Source organism: Pleurodeles waltl, chromosome 5 (assembly GCF_031143425.1).
Source record: "Pleurodeles waltl isolate 20211129_DDA chromosome 5, aPleWal1.hap1.20221129, whole genome shotgun sequence".
NCBI classification, from domain to species: Eukaryota; Metazoa; Chordata; class Amphibia; order Caudata; family Salamandridae; genus Pleurodeles; species Pleurodeles waltl.
Window position 1 is genome coordinate 733,198,045 of NC_090444.1, and position 25,053 is coordinate 733,223,097.

At 45.0% G+C, this 25,053-nt stretch overlaps 1 protein-coding gene across 1 annotated transcript in view; it reads right to left on the bottom strand.

Annotated features, from left to right (window-relative positions):
* Positions 1–25,053, bottom strand: part of FH (fumarate hydratase) — a 133,343-nt gene that overhangs the window by 14,798 nt on the left and 93,492 nt on the right. Inside the window, exon 9 of the mRNA XM_069234690.1 lies at positions 8,453–8,606. Within this exon, the coding sequence (XP_069090791.1) occupies positions 8,453–8,606 (154 nt within the window). The remainder of the gene's footprint in view (positions 1–8,452; positions 8,607–25,053) is intronic.

The following is a 25,053-nucleotide window of genomic DNA, read 5'->3' on the forward strand; positions in this document are numbered from 1 at the left end:
GATAGGTTGCTTTCATTTCCTGTTTTAGGATCCGTTTACGGGATATTCAAGTCAACTTGGTCAGGTCCTAACAATGATGGAAGATTAAAATGTCAGTGGCGGCTGGTGTTCAAGGGCTAAGGGGCTGCGCCCCTAGCCTTTTCTGGCCTCTCTAGTGAAGCATAAATTTAATTACATGATGAAAGTAAAACATTTTCTGCACAACATTTTCGGAGTGAAAGTTGTGCACTTTGTAAAGCCCCACTGCGCCTGCGTCAGTATGTGGCTGAAAGCTGCACACTAGGGCTGACAGGGCTTGCCCATGCAAAGCCCTTACGTTTTCTCAGAACGCAGTGACGTCCCTGGCTTATCTCCTCCTCCACCAGAAGCCCTGATTGTAAACAGCCTGGAGCGGGGTTTTTTCAGCCTGGGTTTCTGAAAACTTCATGTCACTCCGATATTATTCTCCACCCTTTCCTATTTACTCAAATGGTGGGGTGTGATCAGCTACGTACCAGAGGTCACATTTTATTAAAAGAATGTGGCATTGCGCAAAGAAAATCCCCTTTTCCTGCATTACAAGCAGTCTGTGGCAGAGAAATGGAATAAATACAATAAATAACTCCATCCAGGGCTCTCTGGGAGACAGGAGTGTGACCTGAAGACCTCAAGTCATAAATATGCCAAAGACAACCCTGCACACAAGTAAGTTGGAGCTCTATCTTTTTTACAGACAATAAGAAAATAATCTGTTCTCTCAGCTCTCCTCTCCTTTCACTGCCTATGTAGGTGATTTCATCTCTCAAAGGCAGTAATGGTTCCAGTAATTTATCATGGCTAGTTATTGTTTTATTTCTTCTGCAGACTAATGACGTGATATGTCATATTAAACATGTAATCTGCAGCTCAAATAAATGTGTACCTCTGATCACTGAAACTGCTGGATACTGGATGGGTGAGGCAATGTGTGTTTGTTTGAATGTGTTTGCAGGGCTTGACTGAGTGGCTGAGAAAATGTGGGTGTCTGTGTATAAGAGTTGTGTGAATGGCAGTGGATGACAATGTGGATGAGTAAATGGGTAGGTGACCAAAGGCAGTGGGTGAGTAGGTGAATGGAAATACGTGGGTAGTGAGGCTCTCTCACAAGGTGCAATTCCGTCTTGTATTTGTGCCCCACCACTGCTTTCAGTCACCAGCCACCACTGTAAAATGTAATAAAATATTGTTGAGGTTCTGACCCGACAGTACACTTTCATAATCTTGTCAGGCCAGTTCTTTGATTATTGTTTTTACAGTATTAGTCCCTGAGGAGCTACAGTCCAAATAATCTAACTGATCGATGGATATGACTGCTTTCAAGGACGTAAACCCTTGTTCAAGTCTTAGACAGCTTTGATGGGTTGAACTTTTTTAGGTTGAGTAAATGTCTAATACAATTCAGAAAAATGTCTTCTCGTTTTTTGATAGTAGGTTTCCAATGCAGGCAGCAACAGGAAAGCACAGGATCTAATTTAGAATTAGCTACAGTTGGAGTCAATCCTCTTGCCCCACCTCCGTATTTTCTTGCAAATCATTTTACAGCTCCGGTTACCGCTGAGTTTCACTGCACATTTGTTTCACATGTGCCATCCATTTTAGGTTTTTGCAAACAATGACTCCAATACAAGTGTATTGCTGTATGCACTCAATCTTCACTGTCCTAACTACCCAGTTAAGTTGTCTCAACCAAAGGACATTACCTTTATCTTACTGGAATTCATCTAACGCCTATTTTCTATGTTAAATCCATGAAGTCGTGCCAACTGACACAGTAAGCTCATCTAAGTAATGGAGAGGATGACATGGTTGGGGGGTAGCGATGAGGGAAATATTAATAAAATGTAAAATATAAATAAATAAATAAATAAATAAATACTTACCTGCACGCTGTGCTCCGGCGCCGCTCCTCCATCTCCTCAGCATGCTTCAGGCACCGGCTCCCAGCCTGCCCTGCGGCCAATCCTGATGCTGCTCAGAGTAGCGTTAGGATTGGCTGGGAGCGCCCCGCCTCCCAGGCAGGCTGAGCCTGTGTGGAGGAGCTGCCACTGCAGGTGTCTCTATACAATTCAAAAGTTCAATGTAATAAACTTGGATCTAAGCCACAGAAGTCTAGGTTGGACCAGAGTCGACGTCTGTCCACCTCATTCAAAGCTGTTGATTAGTCTATGAAGCAAGCAGAAAGTTTGCTTGTTTTTGAGTATCGTGCCTTTTGAGGCAGAAAGGTTAATTATCATAGGCTGAGCATTCTCGTCTAAAAAGTCTGGTGTAAAGTTAGTATCCTCAACCTTTCTGCCCATTTTTCCAGGAACAAAAGGAGATGTTTAGTGTACATTTTTCAGTCTGCATCTAACATGGGAAATAACCGGTAGCACCTGAAGAGTCTTTTGAACCGCTCTTGTATATCTGCTGTAATATAGAACCTTTCCATAATGATAAAACCTGGCCACATTGTATTGCTACTTTTATTATCAGCATCAACCAGAGGGTGCAGTGCTCTTAGTTCAGCTTCATGATAGTAGTTGGCAACCCATTTGGGCCAGGTGCAGTCTTACTTTTTAGGGTCGAGCCTACGTAGCATGCGCTTGCACATGCGTAACTCTTGCAAGACGCTGTAGAAGTTAGAAAAGGGCTCGGAGTCCCGTCCATGTCACGTGTCTTTCATTGGTTCGTGGGCTTGCCTTTTAAAATCTGCTTGCTTTCATTAGTGGAAGGCATGCATACGTCATGCCTCTTCCGGTGGTTAGCCCTCTTCGAGCGCAGCGACCATGTACTGGAAACATACGAGGCTCGCTGTTTTCCGTTCGGTTTCTGGACTACTTTTTCTCTTTTTTTGGAGCGCAATCTCACTTGTTTAGCAGCACGATTGCGCTTTTCTTTTCTTTTTCATGTAGTGAGGCAAGAAAAGTCCGGTTGGGAGTTTACAACTGCTAATAGCTCTTACTCAGAGAAATGCGAGACCCGTTGCTTTGCAAATGCTTGTTTATGTTTATTATCTTTTCCGTTGTCAAGTATCGGGCATGTCACATTTAGTTTTTTAAATTATTGATTTTAATTGGATGCTTCCATATAGGTTTGATACTCATTCCCAGTAGGATACGATAACCACAGCAAATTTCTATGTTTCTTAAAATTATGGAAGACTAAAGTTCCGTCCACATAAAGTCTTGTTTTTTTAGCTTTAATCATGGCAATTTTCTTTTATAACATGTTTTTTTATGTTTTTTATAATCATCTCTCTTAATGGAGTGGGACTAGCCTTTAATAATTGTCTGTTTTTTCCTAAATATTTTTTTCAGGCTTGGATAGTAGTAAGTACTGGTGTTTGTCTTCTGTGGAAAAGTTAGATATTTGTTTGAAAAGCAGAGTGCACAAGGTGATGTTCAAAGCATGATCGAGAGCAGTAATCTGGGATTTCCATGAATTTAGTAAGAAATTATTGAGCCTACAGTTACAGGACTTGAACGTTAAAAGAAGCTTTCCACACGATAATACTTTAATCTGTATACTGCTTGTCTATTTTTTAATTCCTCAGTTTTATGACACAGTATAATTTGCTGCAGTTGGTGACAACTTTCTGTACTGTTTAATAGGTTGATATCCTGGACTTTACCGAAGTAAAGGCGTGAAGGGCTGGTTGATAATTTATACGTCTCTGAGGTGATGGAACACTGAGCCGTAGAGGGTCAAATCAATGGACTGCAAGCAAAATCCTGTATCCACAGTAACCAGCCTCTGACCAGGCAATCCACCAAGGTTTCCCAAGTTACAGAAGTGTAGTCACTTAACGTCCACACAATCTGCTAGGCCAGGTTTCTTTGCAGCAATCTACTAAATCTCTGCAAACATGTCTAGCATATGACTCTTCCCCATGTTTAATATTCCCTTTTCTGAAGAGCGAATTCCAGCAGTTTATGGTTTCTAATTTATAGGTGTACCTTACTGGTGTTTAAGATGTGACCTCACTATGATGCCCAGTAAGTCTGAAACTGGACTGGGGTTGCTTATGTTACCGATCAGAGGGGACTAGTTGTTACATCTGGACACTCTTATGGGTCAGGGCCGAGATATATTTGAATGTGGCTGGTCCCGGTCTGTAATGGCAAATACGAGAAGATTACCAGAGACTGAATTTAATTAAAGCATTTCTTTCATCGCCAGATTATAAGAGACTGAATTTAATTAAAGAATTATATTGCTCACTTTCTGGGCTATCTAGATGTGAATAAGTGCTGGAATACCATGTCTGACTCTCGAAGCATTTTCTCTAAGTAATTGTGTATAACTCCAAACCTATGAATTACCTATTCATTAATTACCAGACACACGACATATTTAGGAAGATGTTTTACAAACTTTTTCCCGCTAGCAAAACACGTCTTACTCCTGGAAATTCATGAGTGATTCAAGCCTAAATTTGGAGTAAGATACACAGGCTCCCACGAAGCGCTAGTGAATGGCCGAGGACATTCAGGAGTAATTAACACTCAAGTCGGGAGTAACACACAACTAGTCACCAAGCAAGCCTTGCAAAACTGACCAATTAGGATTCATTCTCGTTGGTTGGGTACACTACCCATGCTTATTAAACCCCACATAATCTAAAATAGCCGTAGACCATTTGGCAAAAAAAGAAAGAAAGGGTGTTAAGAGACGATTCTAAATGCGAGTGAAACTATGAAAGGAAACTAGTTTTAGTTTGAATCTGACATAGGAAATGTTGCCACACCATTGAGAAACACTGTCGCGGGATAGGAATAAAAAGGGTAAATGCTGCGTGGGATTAATCTCATTCGACAGAACTCTGCTGGTGAGCTATGTATACACTGCTTAATTGGCGCGTGCCTTACAAAATCTACTTGGGTCTTGTGCAGTTGACCGTGTTTCTCTTTCCCAGTGCGGCATATGCAGGAAGTGGCTAACAGTTTACCAAAAAGCAGCTAAAAGACAAGCTATGGAGGGGTTTTGTGACTACGAAAAGAAGAGAATAAAGTAACCTTGACTGAATCTGAAGAGGTGACTAGTCCTTTAGAGGATTGTCAGCTTGCTGTCCTATGCACGTGAAAGGACTGCCACCTGGTGACCAATGTGAGGAGAGCATCCTTTTGCGAGTGTAGAGACCTACGCAATCTGTGCATGTCTGCCTTAAAGTTCCATTCACAAAACTACAATTCCAACCAAAAAAACTCGATTTAGGATAGGATTTTTTAATCCGGACTACAAAAAAATTAGAATTGGAGGCATCTGTCGACTGTCACCTCCACATTTGCCCTGAAAAGCGTGCCTGCATGGAAGATTTTCTTCAATTGTAAATTGATTGAGATGGTAGACACGTGGAAGCTGCCTGGATAGAGGCGCAGAAGGTGGAAACAACTACAAAATTGTAACTTTGTAGGTAATCACGAAGAATTCCAGTACCTTTCCGAACACAATTTGCACATTTCCCTTGAATACTAAAAATGTTAGTGAAAAGTGTGCAAACTGAGCGTGAAAATGGCCCAAGCGCCCTCTTTTTTCAGGGAGTGGAAATATTTCTCCACAAAGCAAATGTTTTCCGTGTTAAGAATAATGTAAAATGCTAGGGTGCATGTTGCTTTTATCCTAACCTTAAACAGGTGGATTTCCCAAAGGGGACTACCAGCTCTTTTAGGGTTTGATGCAGGCATAGAAGTTTACATATGTGTAGACATCTTCAAGAAGAGCGGGGAGTACTTGCTTAAAATCTCAGCCTTCCAACAACGGTCTGATAAAAAGTCCAAGGGGCTGCCTGTAAAACTCACAAAACCTAACAAAATGATGGATGTGCTGCAGAAATTTTAATTAAGTTCCATCCTTTGGGCGTAGCCAGAAGACAATGAAGCAAGTTTAAGCAGAACATTACTAACAAATAGTGATGCTCGATATTGATGACAAACGTAAGAGGTACTGTATTTGAAGTGACAAACCCACAAAGTGAGCTTTTCGATATGTTTATGCCTTCTCTGTTCTGTTCTTCAGAGAAGAAAGCATCTTTGGTCCATTCAATGTTTTCTTAAGTAGTGATTCTGGACACTCAAAGATCAGGACGGCCCAGTGCATTCAACAATGTCTTGACATATTTAAGCCAAGAGATATGTGAGGCCCTGTCTAGGGTTAGACAATCCCTCTATATAAGGTGATTTAGGTAAGATTTCTATTTAATCCAGACCGATAACCATCTAATCAGCAGGTGAAGGGCGAGGACATCAGAGATAATTAATCCTCAACTCTTGGGCTAAATATGAGGGAATGCAATTTGATTAGATCAACAGACGTGTAGAAAATTGTTTTTCTACCAATTGAAGGATAGAGAGATTCCCTACCCAACCAAGATGTCAATACCATAAGGCGTTGCAGATACACACTTGGCCTGGTATATCAGACTAACTTGTTGCGTAGCTTAGAAGCAAACTAACACAAAAAAGGTGGACCTCTGGAAGAGATTTTTGCTGGTAAAAGAGGAGACCACTTCCTTAAATATCGAAAAAGAGACTGAGACAGCAATGGAGTCAACCCTAGACATGTCTGTACCCCACCCACGGAATGCCATCATGATAAACAATTTGGTAAAATTAGTAGAAAATGCAAATAAATCTATAAAGTGTACAAAACCATCTAGCTGACATTGCAGACCAGAGACAGTTCCTATCAGCAGAACTGCATCATCAACATATAATAATGCTTGGATAACATGACTCCCAAATCGATAAAGATCTTCCCTACCAGACAAAAGGGCAGTTTCCAAGTTATTTACATAAAGAGTAAATACAAATAGAGTAAGTATGCATCCTTGTCCAACTCCTCATTTAATAGGAAAGGCCGCAGAGCTTGATCCATCATTATTATATTTTACTACCACCGACATACTGGTCTGCAGGTCCCTTAAAATATAAACAATATCCAGACCGACTACCGTGGACAAAGATTCTCCAAAGTTTGTCCCTGTTCACATGGTCAAAGGCCAAAGTAAGATCCATTAAAGCTATATGGATGGAGCCAGATTTGCCCACAGTACACTAGGTAAGGAGAAAATACAAATGAAGGGACTGGTCAACAGCATCAAGCCCAGGCCTAAACCCATATTACAAATCTGAAAGAGCTAGTTTTTAATCGGCCAAAATTATTAGCCTATTTAAGATGACCCTCTCTTTGACCTTAAACTAATAAATCGATAATGGAACTGGATCCATAGCAACAAAGGTTACTACTAGCCCCCTTTTCGAACACCTGTATAATCATAGATTGAGACCAAGGGGGGAAATAGCAACTTTAAATGAGGCATCTAAAACGTGTGTGAGATAAAACACTCATACCTGAGGTTCATAAACATACAGGTCAGGGACAATCCCATCAGGACCTGGGGCTAAGCTTTTAGACAGCCAAAAGATTGTATCGTAAACTTCATCGAATGAGAAAGGGATGCTAGATATACCTTCAAATGGAATCATGGTGCCATGAAAGATATCGAACGTCATCTCATCATAAATGCCAACAAAATGCTTTACCCAGGATTCAGGAAGAGTATGGGAACAAAGTAATCTCGCCTCAGACGGAGCAAAGACAGGCTGATTGATAACCTCCAAAAATAGTGAGCTATTAGATAAGCAAACCGCATGGATGAGCTGGAACCTGGCTTCATCTATTTATCCATGAGACCGACAAGAGGATGTCAAATCTCTGTTTCTGGTTGAGGCCTAAGGAGCCTTGTGCAGATCACGTTGCCCCTAGAACACTCACTGTCGAACTACCCGACAGCTGGCATAGAGACTGTAATGCCCAATACAGCCTGGAGTGCTCTGCTCTTTTCAGAGTTCGATATAAAAGATGCTACATATTTCCATCCCTAGAGAATCCTCACTAAGAAAGGTCCTAAAATGAATTGCCCTAGAAGAGGAAAATTACTCTTAAAATCGTCTACAGACACCTTGGTCATTTAATTTGCCGACCCGCCATCAGTGGCCTTCAACCAGCCACTCTTTCGCTGAGGGCCACTTCGAACTGCTCTTGGCCAACCAAGGGTGAGATAGGGTAATGGTTACTAAAACCAATGCATGGAATTTGTATACACCTCATCCTTATAGCTACACATTTGTTGATTAAAATAAACAAGGCCCTCAATATACAGAAACATGGCGTTTATTTGCTACTGGTAAATCTTAAGGCTACCAGGCTTCCTTCCCCGCACACATCCCCAATGTATCTCCAAAGGAGCATTCTACACACATCTCGTTAAGAAATTCACATTACCAAGATCTACTCTCAAGTATTTTTCATAAACCTTGCATTTATAAAATATTTAACTCTAGTACACGTTTCATTGGGAGAGCGAAAACACGTATTATACCAAGGACATTTCGAGAAGCTCTATTCACTTGATCTGAGTTCCATGCTCCCCAATAACCGTTCCCTGCTTTCTCACCAATATGGGGGTTGAGCGCCGTCACCAGCATCAAAGACTCGTTCATCAGTTTGTTGATCCTTTCAGTGTTGGCTTGAATGCCGACAACACAGTTGTCAGTAAAAGAAACTGAAGCATCCCCCAGTAACCTGGCAGAGTTCAACACATTTTTAATCTAAAACAAACAGAAAGAAAAATTATGAGAAACAGCAGAAAAAAAAAAAAAAACACACTGAATCTTCCTTAAATGACTTAAAACATCCGTCTGAAATAAAAAAAAGTCTATCTGCCCTTCTGTCTGTGATAACCAATTTTCGTTCCCAAAATGGTTCAAACCCTGAGACATTCGAATTTTATACTGATATTTCAAAGAATCCAAGGCACACACCGCCTATTTCATAAACACAGCCCTCTCTCGGTTTTGAGAAAATCATCAACAGAAAGTTTTTTTAGTAACTTTTTTTTTTTTTTTAGTAACTGTGGGATCTCCAAATTTTGGGGCATGCATTTCACAAGTTTTTGCGGGGCCAGCGTCGAACAAGTCAGTGTGGCACCCGCATGTCACAGGAACCTATTCGAGTTAAACAAAAGCCCTCAGCGGAAGCATGGCAACTGCAGTATCTGGCCCCATAAAGGTTTTTTGCCCTATTAGCTTGCATGAATGAGCAAAGCAGATTTGTTAAATTATCTATAAATAGATGTTGCTGCATGCAGAGTCCGGGGGCTAATGCCCCTTCTAACGGCCCTGCCTGAGGGCCACGCAGCGCGCACTCGGACTCTTTCATCTCCTTACATGCGGGAGGCTGGAACTTCACTAGCGCAAGAATACCGTTTTAAACACTACTCATATTCAAGAATGGAAAATGAAATGTGAGGGAAAGTACCATCTTGCCTGGCATGTTACCCCCATATTTCACTGTATATATGTCGTTTTAGTCTATGTGTCACTGGGACCCTGCCAGGCAGGGCCCCAGTGCTCATAAGTATGTGCCCTGTATGTGTTCCCTGGGTGATGACTAACTGTCTCACTGAGGCTCTGCTATCCAGAACCTCAGTGGTTATGCTCTCTCTGCTTTCCAAATTTGTCACTAACAGGCTAGTGACTAAATTCACCAATTCACATTGGCATACTGGTACACCCATATAGTTCTCTAGTATATGGTACTGAGGTACCCAGGGTATTGAGGTTCCAGGAGATCCCTATGGGCTGCAGCATTTCTTTTGCCACCCATAGGGAGCTCTGACAATTCTTACACAGGCCTGCCAGTGCAGCCTGAGTGAAATAACGTCCACGTTATTTCACAGCCATTTACCACTGCACTTAAGTAACTTATAAGTCACCTATATGTCTAACCTTCACCTAGTAAAGGTTGGGGGCAAAGTTACTTAGTGTGTGGGCACCCTGGCACTAGCCAAGGTGCCCCCACATCGTTCAGGGCAAATTCCCCGGACTTTGTGAGTGCGGGGACACCATTACACGCGTGCACTGTACATAGGTCACTACCTATGTACAGCGTCACAATCGTAACTCCGAACATGGCCATGTAACATGTCTAAGATCATGGAATTGTCACCCCGATGCCCTTCTGGCATTGGGGGTACAATTCCATGATCCCACGGGTCTCTAGCACAGAACCCAGGTACCACCAAACTGCCTTTCCGGGGTCTCCACTGCAGCTGCTGCTGCCAACCCCAGGTTTCTACCCTCCTGGGGTCCAGGCAGCCCTGGCCCAGGAAGGCAGAACAAAGGACTTCCTCTGAGAGAGGGTGTAACACCCTCTCCCTTTGGAAATAGATGTGAGGGCTGGGGAGGATTAGCCTCCCCCAGCCTCTAGAAATGCTTTGATGGGCACAGATGGTGCCCATCTCTGCATAAGTCAGTCTACACCGGTTCAGGGATCCCCCAGCCCTGCTCTGGCGCGAAACTGGACAAAGGAAAGGTGAGTGACCACTCCCCTGACCTGCACCTCCCAGGGGAGGTGCCCAGAGCTCCTCCAGTGTGTCCCAGACCTCTGCCATCTTGGAAACAGAGGTGTCTGTGGCACACTGGACTGCTCTGAGTGGCCAGTGCCAGCAGGTGACGTCAGAGGCTCCTTCTGATAGGCTCTTACCTCTCTTGGTAGCCAATCCTCCTTCCTAGGTAGCCAAACCTCCTTTTCTGGCTATTTAGGGTCTCTGCTTTGGGGATCTCACCAGATAACGAATGCAAGAGCTCATCAGAGTTCCTCTGCATCTCCCTCTTCACCTTCTGCCAAAGGATCGACCGCTGACTGCTCAGGACGCCTGCAAAACCGCAACAAAGTAGCAAGACGAATACTAGCAACCTTGTATCGCTTCATCCTGCAGGCTTTCTCGACTGTTTCTAGGTGGTGCATGCTCTGGGGGTAGCCTGCCTCCTCTCTGCACCAGGAGCTCTGAAGAAATCTCCAGTGGGTCGACGGAATCTTCCCCCTGCAACCGAAGGCACCAAAAGACTGCATCACTGGTCCTCTGGGTCCCCTCTCAGCACGACGAGCATGGTCCCTGGAACTCAGCAACTCTGTCCAAGTGACTCCCACAGTCCAGTGTCTCTTCAGTCCAAGTTTGGTGGAGGAAAGTCCTTGCCTCCTCACGCTAGACTGCATTGCTGGGTACCGCGTGATTTGCAGATGCTCCGGCTCCTGTGGACTCTTCCAGGATTTCCTTTGTGCACAGCCACACCTGGGTCCCCGACACTCCAACCTGCAGTGCACAACCTTCTGAGTTGTCCTCCGGCGTCGTGGGACTCCCTTTTGTGACTTCGCGTGGACTCCGGTTCACTCTTCTTCCAAGTGCCTGTTCAGGTACTTCTGTGGGTGCTGCCTGCTTCTGTGAGGGCTCCCTGACTTGCTGGGCACCCCCTCTGTCTCTTCCTCCAAGTGGCGACATCATGGTCCCTCCTGGGCCACAGCAGCACCTAAAAACCTCTACCGCGACCCTTGCAGCTAGCAAGGCTTGTTTGCGGTCTTTCTGGCTGGGAACACCTCTGCAAGCTTCATCGCGACGTGGGACATCCATCCTCCAAAGGAGAAGTTTCTAGTCCTCTTCCTTCTTGCAGAACTCCAAGCTTCTTCCAACAGGTGGCAGCTTCCTTGCACCCTCAGCTGGCATTTCCTGGGCTCCTGCCCACTCTCGACACTGTCGCGACTATTGGACTTAGTCCCCTTGTCTTACAGGTACTCAGGTCCGGAAATCCACTGTTGTTGCATTGCTGGTGTTTGTTCTTCCTGCAGAATCCCCCTATCACGACTTCTGTGCTCTCTGGGGGTAGTAGGTGCACTTTACACCTACCTTTCAGGGTCTTGGGGTGGGCTATTTTTCTAACCCTCACTGTTTTCTTACAGTCCCAGCAACCCTCTACAAGCGCTCATAGGCTTGGGGTCCATTCGTGGTTCGCATTCCACTTTTGGAGTATATGGTTTGTGTTGCCCCTATACCTATGTGCTCCTATTACAATCTACTGCAACTTTACATTGCTTGCATTACTTTTCTTGCTATTACCTGCATAATTTTGGTTTGTGTACATATATCTTGTGTATATAAAACTTATCCTCATACTGAGGGTACTCGCTGAGATACTTTTGGCATATTGTCATAAAAATAAAGTACCTTTATTTTTAGTACTTCTGTGTATTGTGTTTTCTTTTCATATTGTGCATATGACACCAGTGGTATAGTAGGAGCTTTACATGTCTCCTAGTTCAGCCTAAGCTGCTTTGCCATAGCTACCTTCTATCAGCCTTAGCTGCTAGAAACACCTCTTCTACACTAATAAGGGATAACTGAACCTGGCACAAGGTGTAAGTACCTCTGGTACCCACCACAAGCCAGGCCAGCCTCCTACAAAATGTAAAGGGAGAAACAGTACATATTGTTAGTATCCCGTTTATCACCACATTGGATTTTCCCCTTTTGTGATTTCAGTATTCAATTCAACTCATTTTAACTACTCTACCGTCACAGCTTCCCCTCAACAGCCAAAGGAAGAGAGCGTGAAGTGGTGAAATGCCTCCACTACAAAGCTGTGGGCTACAGAGGTAGCAAGTAAGAAACCTGGTCCTATCCAAGTGGTGTACACATTTGTAATTTAATTCTGTACCACAACAGAGTAGAATCTAGACGCAGGTATGTAGAGAAAATTTAGCAAAATGGATTTTGAAGAACTGTGTCACCATATGTGGTATAAATCCTCCAGTCAATGTCTACAGACCACTGTTGTATAAATGCAGGACGAGAGGGCCAGATAGTCTTAAGAAACTTTGGTAGAAATTCATAAAGTGGTTAGCAGTTGCTGTTAACCTTAGACTGAGGCCCTCATTACGAGTGTGGCGGTCTCAAGACTGCCACACTCGCGAAGGCGGTCGGACCACCGCAGACAGGTGGTCCGACCGCCCTGTTATGACTACGCCAGATGGACCACAGTCCTACCGCCGGCACTGCCAGGTTGACGCCTGGCGATCTCGGCAGTCGCAATCTGCGTGGGCAGTGCTGCCCTGGGGATTACGAGTCCCCTTTCCGCCAGCCTTTGCATGGCGGTCTCACTGCCATGCAAAGGTTGGCGGAAAGGGAGTGTTGGGGGGGGCCCTGCACTTTGCATGAGCAGTGCAGGGGCCCCCATGGACAGCCCCATCGCACATTTCACTGCCCGAGTTATGGGTTTCAAGTTACGTGCAGTGAAATGCGCGACAGGAGCTCTTGCACCCGACGCACCAAAACATTGCAGCTGGCTCGATTACGAGCCGGCGTCAATGTTGTGGTGAGTTTTCCGCTGGGCCAGTGGGTAGAAACGCTGTTTTTGCCCACTGGCCAAGTGGAAAACTCCTAATAGGGCAGCCGGCATACCACCAGCACTGGCAGTATGCTGGTTGCAGGGGCTTCGGCGGTCTTTTAAAAAGACTGCCGAAGTCGAAATGAGGTCCCGAGTCTTGGTTCCCATAATGGCAGACTGTTCATCTTGTGTCCTGCAAATGTAATGCAAAATCCAATTGAATACAATTCTATGTTCACTCCTTCGTCACAAAGCCTCTGTTAGACCTGTCAGCCTTAGGGTGGTCTTCCCTCAAACGTTTTGCCTTCCTTCTTCATTTTTGCCATCTAATTTTTGTTGGATTTAGGACTCTGCACACTTTACTATTGCTAATTAATTGTAAAGTACATGTGTTCACTCCTTAAAATATGGTAACATTGTTTTATACCCAGTTGGCACATTTAATTTACTTTTAAGACCCTAGTAAAGTGGCACTACATGTGCCCAGGGCCTGTAAATGAAATGCTACAAGTAGGACTGCAGCACTGATTGTGCCAACCACTTAAGTAGCCCTTTAAACATGTCTCAGGCCTGCCATTGCAGCTTTAAATTGCCATTTCGACCTGGCAAAATCAACTTTGTGCCAGGCCCAAACTGTTCCTCTTCAACGCGGATCTTCACAACAGTCTGCAACCCAGGAAATGAGGTACTTTATTCAGCGGGCCTAAATGGGTCACTATATTCAGCCCATGTTCCACTGCAATCAGCATGAACTTGGGACTTTGTCCCAGTCCCGCGCAGCCAGACATCAACTGTTGGTACTTTGTGCCTTTTGGTGCTATTTTTACTAAAATCTTTTTCTAACTTGATGTGGGAAATTTTTTGGGAGGTGTTTCTTACTTTATTACTGTATGAAAAGTTGCACAAATACTTTACACATTGCCTTTAAGTTAAGCCTGACTGCTCTGTGCCAAGTTCCCAGAGAGCTGATCACAAATTAATTTAAGGTTGGCTTACGCCTCACCCTGAGAAGAACTGTAGTTGCTGTAGGACCAGGGCTCACGCTCAAGTCTCCAAAAGGTTTATGCAAAATCAATAACAACCTTCCTTTATGGTATGAAAGGCAGCTTATATTATATAAGTAAATGTACATTTTTCAGACAAAACACTTCCCTAAGCTCTACCATCAATAGTTCAGGGACGTAACGTATTACTCTGCGGCCCAGGAGGAGCATCTATCCTTCAAGGGGCCCATTTCAATTCAGGGTCTTTATATATCTCAGAGATATGGGCGCCTAAAGGGTCCCTCACCACATTTTGTAGGGAAGGCCCATCATTTGGTGTTCAGCTACTGGTGTAGAATAATAAAGTATACCTAGAAGACTGAGAGACGTTAAATTGAAAGACAGTGGCCTTTTCTGATTGACAAATTCGGCTGGATCTCTCCACTCATCATAAAGGATTTTATGAGGAGCATCACAAGAGAAACATCTAAATTTCACAGTCCAACAAAACAACTATTTATAATCTTAATAGTTCTGCAGCAGTAATCTAAAGTTTCATTCAGAAAACACATTCATCTAAATTCTTATTTTCTGATAGCCAGATTTTACTGCTTTTTGAATAAAACATATCAATATATACAATGCAGTTGCAGTGTAAATTTTCCCAATTCACAATCAACAGTCTTAATTATTTATGCACACACTGTCCCAAATCATAGTAAGCCCACAATTTCCCCCAAAACTTTAAAAATGTTTTTGAGGACAGCCCTGTGCCATATATGCATGTTGCTCTTGCTTCTCACACAAGTGCATTGCCGAACACTACTCAGCCAAGGAAGGGGGGGGGGGGGGATGCAGAGGTACAGTGTCTAAAAAGGTCTTTCAGCAATCATGGTGCTGATCTCAGCCACAATTCTTTCTCCAGGTCCAACCCTCAAATCCTTAATAATACATTTCGGGGCAAAAGATCTATTGGTCTACCAAGAACTCTCAAAAGAGTCATAAAGATTCCCTGCCAGTACGCTGTTATGGCAGGACAACTCCACAATATATAAAAGAAATCACTCGCCCTCCTCTCTGAGCAGTGAAACCATGGGGGCCAAGGGAGCTTTTTAGCTTGCCAAAGCCTTTTGGCTGTAATGTAAGTAACATGCAGATATTTAAGCTGGGCGATCTGGAGTCGTGTGGAGAAAATGAGCTCCTTTGGGACCATACATGCAACTTTCCAATAGTTCTTGTCTAGTGAACCCAGCCAAGCTTCCACTGTGCCTTTAATACTGAAAAGAGGTCCGGAATTAATGACCAAGGACTTATAAATCCTGGATATCCTGCCTTTTCCCAGAAGGCCCATGAGGATCTTCGGTTCAAGTAGACTGTCTTCGGGCATATCAGTCAGGATTCCTGATGATGTGCAAGTGCACAATGCAGTTGTAAATATCTACAGAACTGGGATTGGTGTAATTCAAATTCAGTTTGGAGACCCTAAAAGGATAATGGATAGAGGTACCTTAAAGCAGCCCCAAAATATTATCCTGATCCACCTGCAATTCCTCAGAAAGAAAGGTGCGATCACACCATCCACCGTTCAGCCAATCATTTAGCAACATAATCAGGGCCGCTCAGTAGTAGAGGCGCTAATCCGCCATGCATATCCCATGATAAGATGTCTACAACATACATTTCGCAAAGGGTGTATGGGGTGGAGCGGGTTGATTTAACAATGCAAAGGATTGGGCGCTTGGCCTGAAACCAGCACTGAGGGATAAACAAAAATAGTTCTGGAGCACATATAGGAACCGTGGTAAAGAACAAATTACCTGTGGTAAAGCATTATCTGGTAGAGACATATTCTACTTGTAGATTCCTTACTGTAGAATTTCCACCAGGCGTCAGTCTGAATCAGGAGATTTTTCTCTAGCAGCACCCCTGCACACTGTTAGGTGGTGTTGGTCGGCTTTGCGTCTGTCATCGGTGTCATGTGCGCCAGATATTATGTCGCAGGACCAATATAGGTGCCACCTCAGCACGCTGACATCAGTTTCTTTTCACGACTTTCCACGCCAGAAGAGTGCAGCCATGAAGAACACTGACGTCTGATGCGTCAGAAGTAGGGCTCTGAAAGGCAAGTCCCTGTCCCTAGAAATCAGTTCACAGAGCAGGGAGGCTGGGTGGGTCGGTAAGGAATCTGCAACTTGGATTTGTCTCTACCAGATAATGTGTTACCAAAGCTAAGTAACTTGTTCATCTGACAGAGATTTTAGTTACAGATTCCTTACCTTAGAATACATACCCAAGCAATACCATCCCCAGAGGTGGGTCTGCCAACCAAGATCATACTAGGAAGTCCTGCAGGACCGAACGGTCACAATACCCATCCCTTCAGACCCGACTTTCCAGGCAGTAGTGATTAGAGAACGTGTGCAATGACGCCCACGTTGCCACCTGAGAGATCTCCAGGACTGGAACTTTGCGTGCTAACACAGTGGTTTCAGCCTTTGCTCTAGTACAGTGAGTGTGCAAACTCTTCGTGGGTTGCTTCTTAGCCAACCAGTAGCACATTTTAATGCAGAGAATGACCCATATGAAACTGGTCATCTGCTGCAATACCCGACACTGCAAGACCTTTCTTCACACCCACATAACCCACAAAGTGTGGATCATTCACGCAGAACTCTTTGGTACGATCAAGATAGAATGCCAACACTCTTTTTGGGTCCAGGCGGTGGAGTCTCTCGTTTTCCTTAGAAGGATGTGGGGGTACGTAAAAAGTAGGCACGGTGATGGATTGGCCTACATGGAAGGGCGGGAGAACTTTTGGCAAAAAGGAAGCGCTGGAAGCACCACCTTGTCAGAATAGATGGAAAGTAAGGGTGGCTTCGAAGAAAAGGCCTGCAGGTCACTCACCCTGCAGGCAAAAGTGATGGCCACAAAGAAGGCTGATTTTAAAGTTAAAAGCCAGAGCGGACAGTTATGAAGTGGCTCAAAAGGAGCACACATGAGAAAAGAAAGAACCAGATTCAAATCCCATTGGGGCATTATGAACGGTGAAGGAGGAAACATATGGGTAAGACCCTTCAGGAATCTACTAACAATAGGAGATTTAAACAAGGAAGGTTGGTCAGGTAATCTCAGAAAAGCAGAGATAGCAGACAAATAACCCTTGAGGGTGTGCAAAGCACAGCCCTGCTGGGCTACAGAAAGTATAAACAAGAGGACCTGAGAAAGAGGGGCAGAGAGGGGGTCACAGACTTGTCTGTGCACCAAGCCAAAAATGTGCTTCATAGACAGCCGTATACCATTTAGGGGGAGGGACGCCTGGCAGCCAAGTTAATGATACAGACTTCAGGTGGAAGGTCAAATGCTGTCAACTGCTGCCGCACAATCTCTACACAAAAAGACAGGGACTGGACAGGGTCAGGTGGAGAACCGTCCCCTGTTGCTGCAAATGAAGATCCTCCTGAAGGGGCAGTCTGATCGGAGTATCGATGGCCATGCTCAATAGTTTGGGACAGAAGACTCTCCATTCCTAGTCTGGAGCCACAAGGATAACTTGGGCCCAGTCGTTCTTGATCTTCATGAGAACTCTGGGCAGAAGTGATATGAGTGGAAAGATATACAGGAGGCCTGAGTTTCACTAGAGATGAAAAGCGAGTGCCGCCTTGGAAACTCCAACCCACAAAACGGCTGACATTGTGTGTTCTCTGAGGAGGTGAACAGATCTAATCAAGGCTCCCCCCACTGCTGAAAGAAACCTTGCGCCACCTCCAAATGGAGACACCATTCACAATGGACCAGGCACTGACGGCTGAGTTTGTCTGCTCTTGCATTCAGAGAGCCCACCAGGTGTTGAACCACCACGGAAACGCCCTGATGTTCCAGCCATGTCCAGAGGGGCAGTCTCCTGAAAAAGGATCCAAGGCCCCACCCTGCCCTGCTTGATGCAGTACCACATGGTGAAGGTATTGTCTGTGAACACCTTCACTACTTTCCCTTTGAGAGAGAGAAGTAATGCTTTCAGCGCTAGCCTGATCGTTCTGAGCTCCAGAAGATTGATTAATGTCTCTGATCTCTGCCTCCCCCAAGTGGCCGCTGCATCTCAGGAGTGCTGCATCTGTCACTACTGTCAGATCTGGCTGGGGAAGGAAGAGGGATCTGCCTCTGACCCAATCGCGGCTCATTCTCATCACTGCAGATCTTGCACATTTCCCTCCGAGATCTGGACCATGTCTGAGAGATTCCACCGATTCAGCGCTCACTGTAGCTTCAGGTCCCACTGCAAAGCCCAAATATGCCAACTGGCATGCGTCACCAGCAGGATGCAGGAGGCCATGAGGCCCAGCAGCCTCAGAGTCATTCTCACCGTAATCCGGGATAGAGGCTGAAACATAGGTATCATAGCCTGAATATCCTGGACTCGCCGATCGGGAGGATAAGCCCAAAACTGCACCGTGTTCAGAACAGTTCCGATGAAGGGGAGTGTCTGAGAGGGAGTCAGGTGTGACTTTGGCACGTTTATAGTGAACCCCAATGAATGCAGGAGGTGCGCCGTAGTCTGGAGGTGGGAGCGACAGCCTGGGGCGAGCCCGCCTTCAATAGCCAGTCGTTGAGATAGGGAAAGACTTGAACCCCTGATCTGCGCAGATGAGCTGTGACCATGCCATCACCTTGGTGAACACCCAATGGGCGCTGGTAAAGCCAAAGTGGAACACGGTGAACTGAAAGTGCTTGTGTCCTGCGGTGAACTTCAAGTAATGTCTGTGGGCAGGCAGGATGGGAATATGGAAATAAGCATCCTGCAAGTCCAACGCTACCATCCAGTCTCCTGGGTACAGGGCAGACAGAACTTGAGCTAGAGTGAGCATTTTAAGCTTTTCCTTCTTGAGGAAGAGATTGAGGGATTGAAGGTCTAGGATAGGGCATAGGCCCTTGTCCTTTCTGGGCAACAGAAATTAGCAAGAATGGCAACCAGAGCCTACTTCTGGCATAAGAACCCTTTCTTTGGCTACCCTCCTTGCAGAGAAGGGATAAGTGATCCTCCATCATCCGACTGTAGGATGGTGCCATGGATGAAAGGGGAGTCTTAAAAGGGAGGGAGTAGCCCCTTCGGAATATCTGCAAAACCCACCTGTCTCATGTGATTTGATTGCAAGAGGAGCACTGGCCCTTGGTGGGGAGTCAGGCCATGAAGGCTTAGAGGCTGCTGCTGGGAGAGGGTGGGGGCGGCACATTGGGCAGACCGCTAGCTCTCTGATCCACGAGGTCAGTGGATGCTGTGGGATATGGTTGCGCAAATGCTCCCACAGGTCCCAGAGGTGGCTCCATCTCTTGTGGACTGGACACAACCAACAAAACCGCTCTTCCTAGCAAATTGGTTGTGTCCAGTCCACAAGAGATGGTGAACTTTGCTGTGCCTCTCCCACCGCAACTTCCTGAGAGAGTACAGCCCGAGCCACCTCTGGGACCTGTGGGAGCATTTGCGCAACCATATCCCACAGCATGTGGGAATAATGGTCCAATGTCCTGTTCACAGGAGCCCCTGTGCAGAATTACCCAGTAGGATATCCACGAGGGCTTCATTAAAGAGGAGCATGGGCTCTGAGTAGGAAGCAGCTCTGTCAGGAGGTTAGTCCTGATGGCCACTGAAGGTAACTGAAGGTCCAAGACCTCAGCTGCTCTTCTCACCACCATGGAATAGGAAGCTCCTCCTCCGTAGCTCCAGTAGGGGGAGAAAGCACACCAGTATCTGGAGAGGAATCCAGTCTGCTGGCCTCACCTAAGTCTGTATGCTAGTCCACAGGGTCTTGAAGCTGGTATTTTAAAGGGTCCAGCAACCACTCCCATTCCTCAACAAAATCTAGCCCATAAGAAAGGGGCTCATGATCTGACATAGAAGGTAAGGCTCCTGCCGTTGTAGGTGTCGTACAACGCCCATCTAGCTCCGTGTCGGAATCAGCAATGAGAATAGGGACAGTGTCGCCTGTGGATGTGTGTGGCACCAGGAGCATCGTCACCGGCGTCAGCGAAGGTCAGGGTGGCATGACCGACGTTGGGCTGGATCCATGGGTGCCCCTCAACAATAAGGCCGAAGCCACCAGTGTGAAACCCGAAGGGACTCCTTCCAACTCCATGGGGCCATAAGGTGCTCCAGCGGTGCCAGACTGCCCAAATATGGGGCGCATACTTTGAGTTGGGCAGGGGTCGCTCCGGTTCCCTGAAACTCAAGGAGGTGTGGAGTTGGCACAGACTCCGCATAGCGCGGCCTATAACGTTGACGCTACCTCATCTCTTCGGCTGACAAGAAGTTGAAGAACACTTCTTCTTGTGCCTTGACTTACCCGATCGCCCTGAGGACTCTGAGTAGGACGACAACGATGGATGGCTCTGCGATCGATTCCAGGACCTTCCTTTCGACTGGAATCTCGACTTGCGGAGTTCAGCATCGGGCTGCCATCAGCTCCAGGGACCGCTCCCTCAAAGCATTAGGATGCATGGCCTGACACTTGGAGCGTGACTTCGGGTCATGGTAAAGCTCCAGGCACCAAAGGCACACGAAGTGTGGTTCCATCACGGACATCGCCCTATAATATGACCCACAGGTCTTAAATCCAGTCTTCCTCAATGACATCCTCGATGCACCAGAAACTGAAAACTCAAAAACATCTTTGACAAAAAGTTGAAAAAAAGCCAGTCAAAAAATGACTGAGCGGTAGCTCTCTTCGGATCAGCGTAGGCTGGTGCGGAAAGAAAAGTATCAACATCAGCTTGCCAGGGTGGCAACTACATTGGATCTGCGATGTCATATCCGTCCCCAATGACGGACACGGAGGCGATCGATGCCACCGAATGGCGTGCAGGGGTACTGCTCAGAAAAATCTCCAGATCCAGTCTGAAGCCTGAGGGAAATTCAAAGGTAAGTAATCTGCAACTAAAAGTCTCTATCAGATTATGCTAATCGGGTGTTTACCAATTTTAACTTGCTTAGAGAGGTCAGCACAAGTACTTTACCGCTGGTTAGCAGGGGGAAAGTGCAAAAACTCCTATGCCATCAAAAAACAAGTTCAGTAGCAGAAGGCAAAATTCTGGGTTGACCCTGCAGAAGCGGCAAATTTCCAACAGTAACTAATAGGAAAGAGGCAGAGATACTGTTAAACGAGCACTACTTTCAACAAGCTGCCTGTAGAACCAACGGATGCTGTGAACTAAAAGAAGCCCCACCCAAAAAAAAAAAAACAGCCTTAGATTAAAAGAGGAACACTTAAAAAAATCAGAATTACCAATGCCTCAAAGCCAATCACCCTAAGTATAAGAAGCACGCCTTTGAAAAATTCTTCAGTGTCTACATGGTTCCCGGTTTGACATGGTAGCTGGTCACTGCTACTTCATCCCTGTTGAGGGAGAGACACAGTCCAATTACAGGAGTCTCAAGTCCACCACACACTGTGTGTGGGACAGTTGGTTAATTAGTGGCACATTTCCCAAAAATGTCTCCTGTTGGTGCCTAGATGCAGAGGGGTGTCTTTCTTTTAGTAACCACTTGTCACAGTCACGATTTTATGGTCACTGGGGCACTCACAGGACGACAGCACATATAGCAGACACATGGACCACCACTAGCCAGTGATTAAAGGTCCAGCTTACGGTTAGTGTTGACTGTGACTGGTGGCATTTCCGGAACAAGAATTGTGTTGTGTCTTACATTTGTACTATATGTTTTATGCTTCGGATTAGCTTCCGTGGCATCTGTTTTCCAGAAGCTAATGTATCAATTGTTTGGTGATGTACACGGCGTGTTGGCCTATCATGACGATATTCTGATAGGTTCAGAATCAGTTCAGGAACATGTTCACAAACTTGATAAGGTCATAGGAATCTTGGAGGATCACAGGATTACAGTGAGAAAAGAAAAGTGCAAATTCATGGTTGATTTGGTTGATTATTTAGGTCATAGAATTTCTGCACAAGGAATTTCACCCAAGAAGGATTTGTTAGTTGCTATTGAAAATTCACCTTCTCCTAATGACAAAGACCAATTGAGATCTTTTTTGGGTCTTTGCGAATACTACTCGCGGTTTGTGCACAATTTTGCTTATCAGACTGAGCCTTTGAGGAAGACATTGAGGAAGGGTGAGAAATTTCAGTGGCAGGATGAGCAGGTGCAAGCTTTCTCGACACTCAAAACTCTCATAATGAAGGCTCTTGTTCTTCAACCTTTCAGTGAAGAGGTACCTTCTATTATTACCGTGGGATTGGCCTGGGAGCTGTTTAGAGTCAAATGGTGGAAGGTAGAGAACATACTATTGCGCTTGAGTCTAGGTGACTTTCTGAGGCTGAGGTGAATTACACCACAATAGAAAGGGAGGCACTGGCTTGTGTTTGGGGTGCCAACCACTTTTCAACATATGTGGGGGGGGGGGGGGGAGAGAATTTACTCTTGTGACAGATCACAAGCCATTGGTTTATTTATGGAATGATAAAGTTTTTAATAAAACCAGTCATAGGTTAACCAGGTTGTTAGCTAAGTTATATGAATTTAACATGAAGATGAAGCACATAGCTGGGGGGAAATAATGGCAGGGCAGATTTTCTGTCCAGGTGTCCTGTTTACAATCCCATTGAGATGAAGCAAACTGAGGACGAGGATGCTGTTGTGGGGATGACTGATGGCATGTTTGTTTCGGGAGGGGTCATCTCCAGACAGGCTTGGAAGGAGGCTGTGGACAAGGATAATTCTTTTTTGTTACTTTAGAAGTATATTCGTGAGGGTTGGCCAGGGGGAAATCGTGTTCCTGATGTGATAAGACCTTTTGGTAAAATCAAAGAGGAATTAAATGTGGAGGACGATCTTGTTATAAGGGGAGAACGTTTGATACCTCCTAGTGAGTTAAGGTACAAATTGATAAAGATGGCTCATGAAGGAATTACTGGCACAAGAAAACGGTTGCGATTGTATTATTGGTGGCTGGGTATAGATTCGGAGGTGGAGTTGGCAATTAAGAATTGTGTTTGCAGATAAAAGTTTGCACACGAGAGAAGTGCCATTATGTCCTGTGCCATTTCCTGATAAGCCTTGGCAAAAACTGGGACTGGATTTTATTGGTCTTATAGGGGGTTTGAATGAAGGCAAGAAATATGTGTTGGTTGCAGTAGACTATCAATCTAAATGGGTTTTGTAAAACATTTTGAGAGAACCTAATACCACCAATGTAATTTGATTTTTGAAAGCGATTTTTCATTGGGAGGGAATTCCTAAGTGTTTAGTCACAGACAATGGTGTACAATTTGTATTGCACCAAATAATTGAATTTTTTAAAAGGCTTAATCTTAAGCACCTTACTACCGCTTTATATAGTCCGCAGGGTAACGGTCTTGTTGAGAGGGTAAATAGAATATTCAAGGAGACTATACAATTGTCCATTCGTGCTGGGAAGGGTGTACAGGAGATGGTGGCGGAAAGGATTTGGTGCTATCATAACACGCCACATTCTTCTACAGGTGTAGCTCCTTTTGTACTATTAAAAGTTAGACACTCTTGCAATGAACTGTCTCCTGAGTGGGTAGTACAGGAAACTCTGAATGGTGGTGTTGCTCCTGATATGAATAAGGTAAAGGACAAAGTGGAAAGACTGCAAGTTAGAAGCAAATTGAGATCTGACAATCTCAAAAGAGTTATGGATTTTCAATTTAGTGTGGGTGATGAAGTTAGAGTGAAGAAACCTCAAGGTAAGAGAAGTGGAGTGTCGAGTTTTTTTTCAACTACTAAGGTTGTAAGAGTGTCAAAGCATTCTGTTATGGTGGAGGATGGTAAGTGGTGGAACAAGAGAAATGTGGTGAAAGTGACACGTGTGGTTCCTGATGTGCAATATTCAGGTGTTTGGGTTGGAGGTGAATTTAACTGTGGTGGCCATGCTGATAATGCTCAGGAGGTAGGATCGGGTGAAAATATGTGGCGATACAGAGTTCAACAGGAAATTTGAGTTTGGGGTGTACAAGTGATCTGAAAGGGGGCTCTGGTGAAAATGTACAGGATAGCAGGATGCAAGATGAAAGTGAAAATTTGAGCATGGAAGGTGCAGGTGTTCTGGGTGAAGTTGAGAGGTTGGAGGGAGGTAGTAATCTGGAGGGTGAGGTTGGCAGGCCCAAAAGAAATATTGTTAGACCTAAATATCTAGGTCAATATGTAATGTATTAGGAGGTTGTTGAGGGAAATGCATTTTAGACCATGTGATGAGATGTATATTGTTTTGTTTTAGGCAAGAGTATATTTATGAGGTTTGTTTATTGTGTATTTTTTTTGTTTGTTTATTGTTAAGGGGTAAGATGTGTTGTGTTTTACATTTGTACTATATGTTTTGTTATGTGAGTGGCGGTGCACCTTTATGGAAGGTTGCCTGCAGGGAATTCCGATGACCTCATGGCATTCGAGTTTGACAGTTGACTGATCAGACTTGAGTGGGCTGCTGAGGACGTCGGTGTTGGTTTGGCAAATAAACTTTGTGTTCAAGATTTCCTCCTGCTTTCCTTTTGTCTACGGATATAACAAATAGCTAGGATAATTTCAATAGTTCATGAATCAGAGAACTCTGCTCCAACTAATGGCACCGGACAGAAAGCCGGAAATTGAGGAAGAAATGTTCTCTAGTCCAGTTGCGGCAGGTGTGAGGTCATTGCAGGCAATCTAAGGGCATGCGTCAGGTGGGTATGAAGCGGGTAAACTGTTCTCGAAGGCTGAAAGAAATAAAACAGCTTCTTGAACTGGACACACATCCCAGATAGCTGGGCTATAGCAATACCATGGGCACTCTCAGTAAATCAACAAGTCCCCATGCAGGTCCTTCTGGTCAGCTAGCACTTAG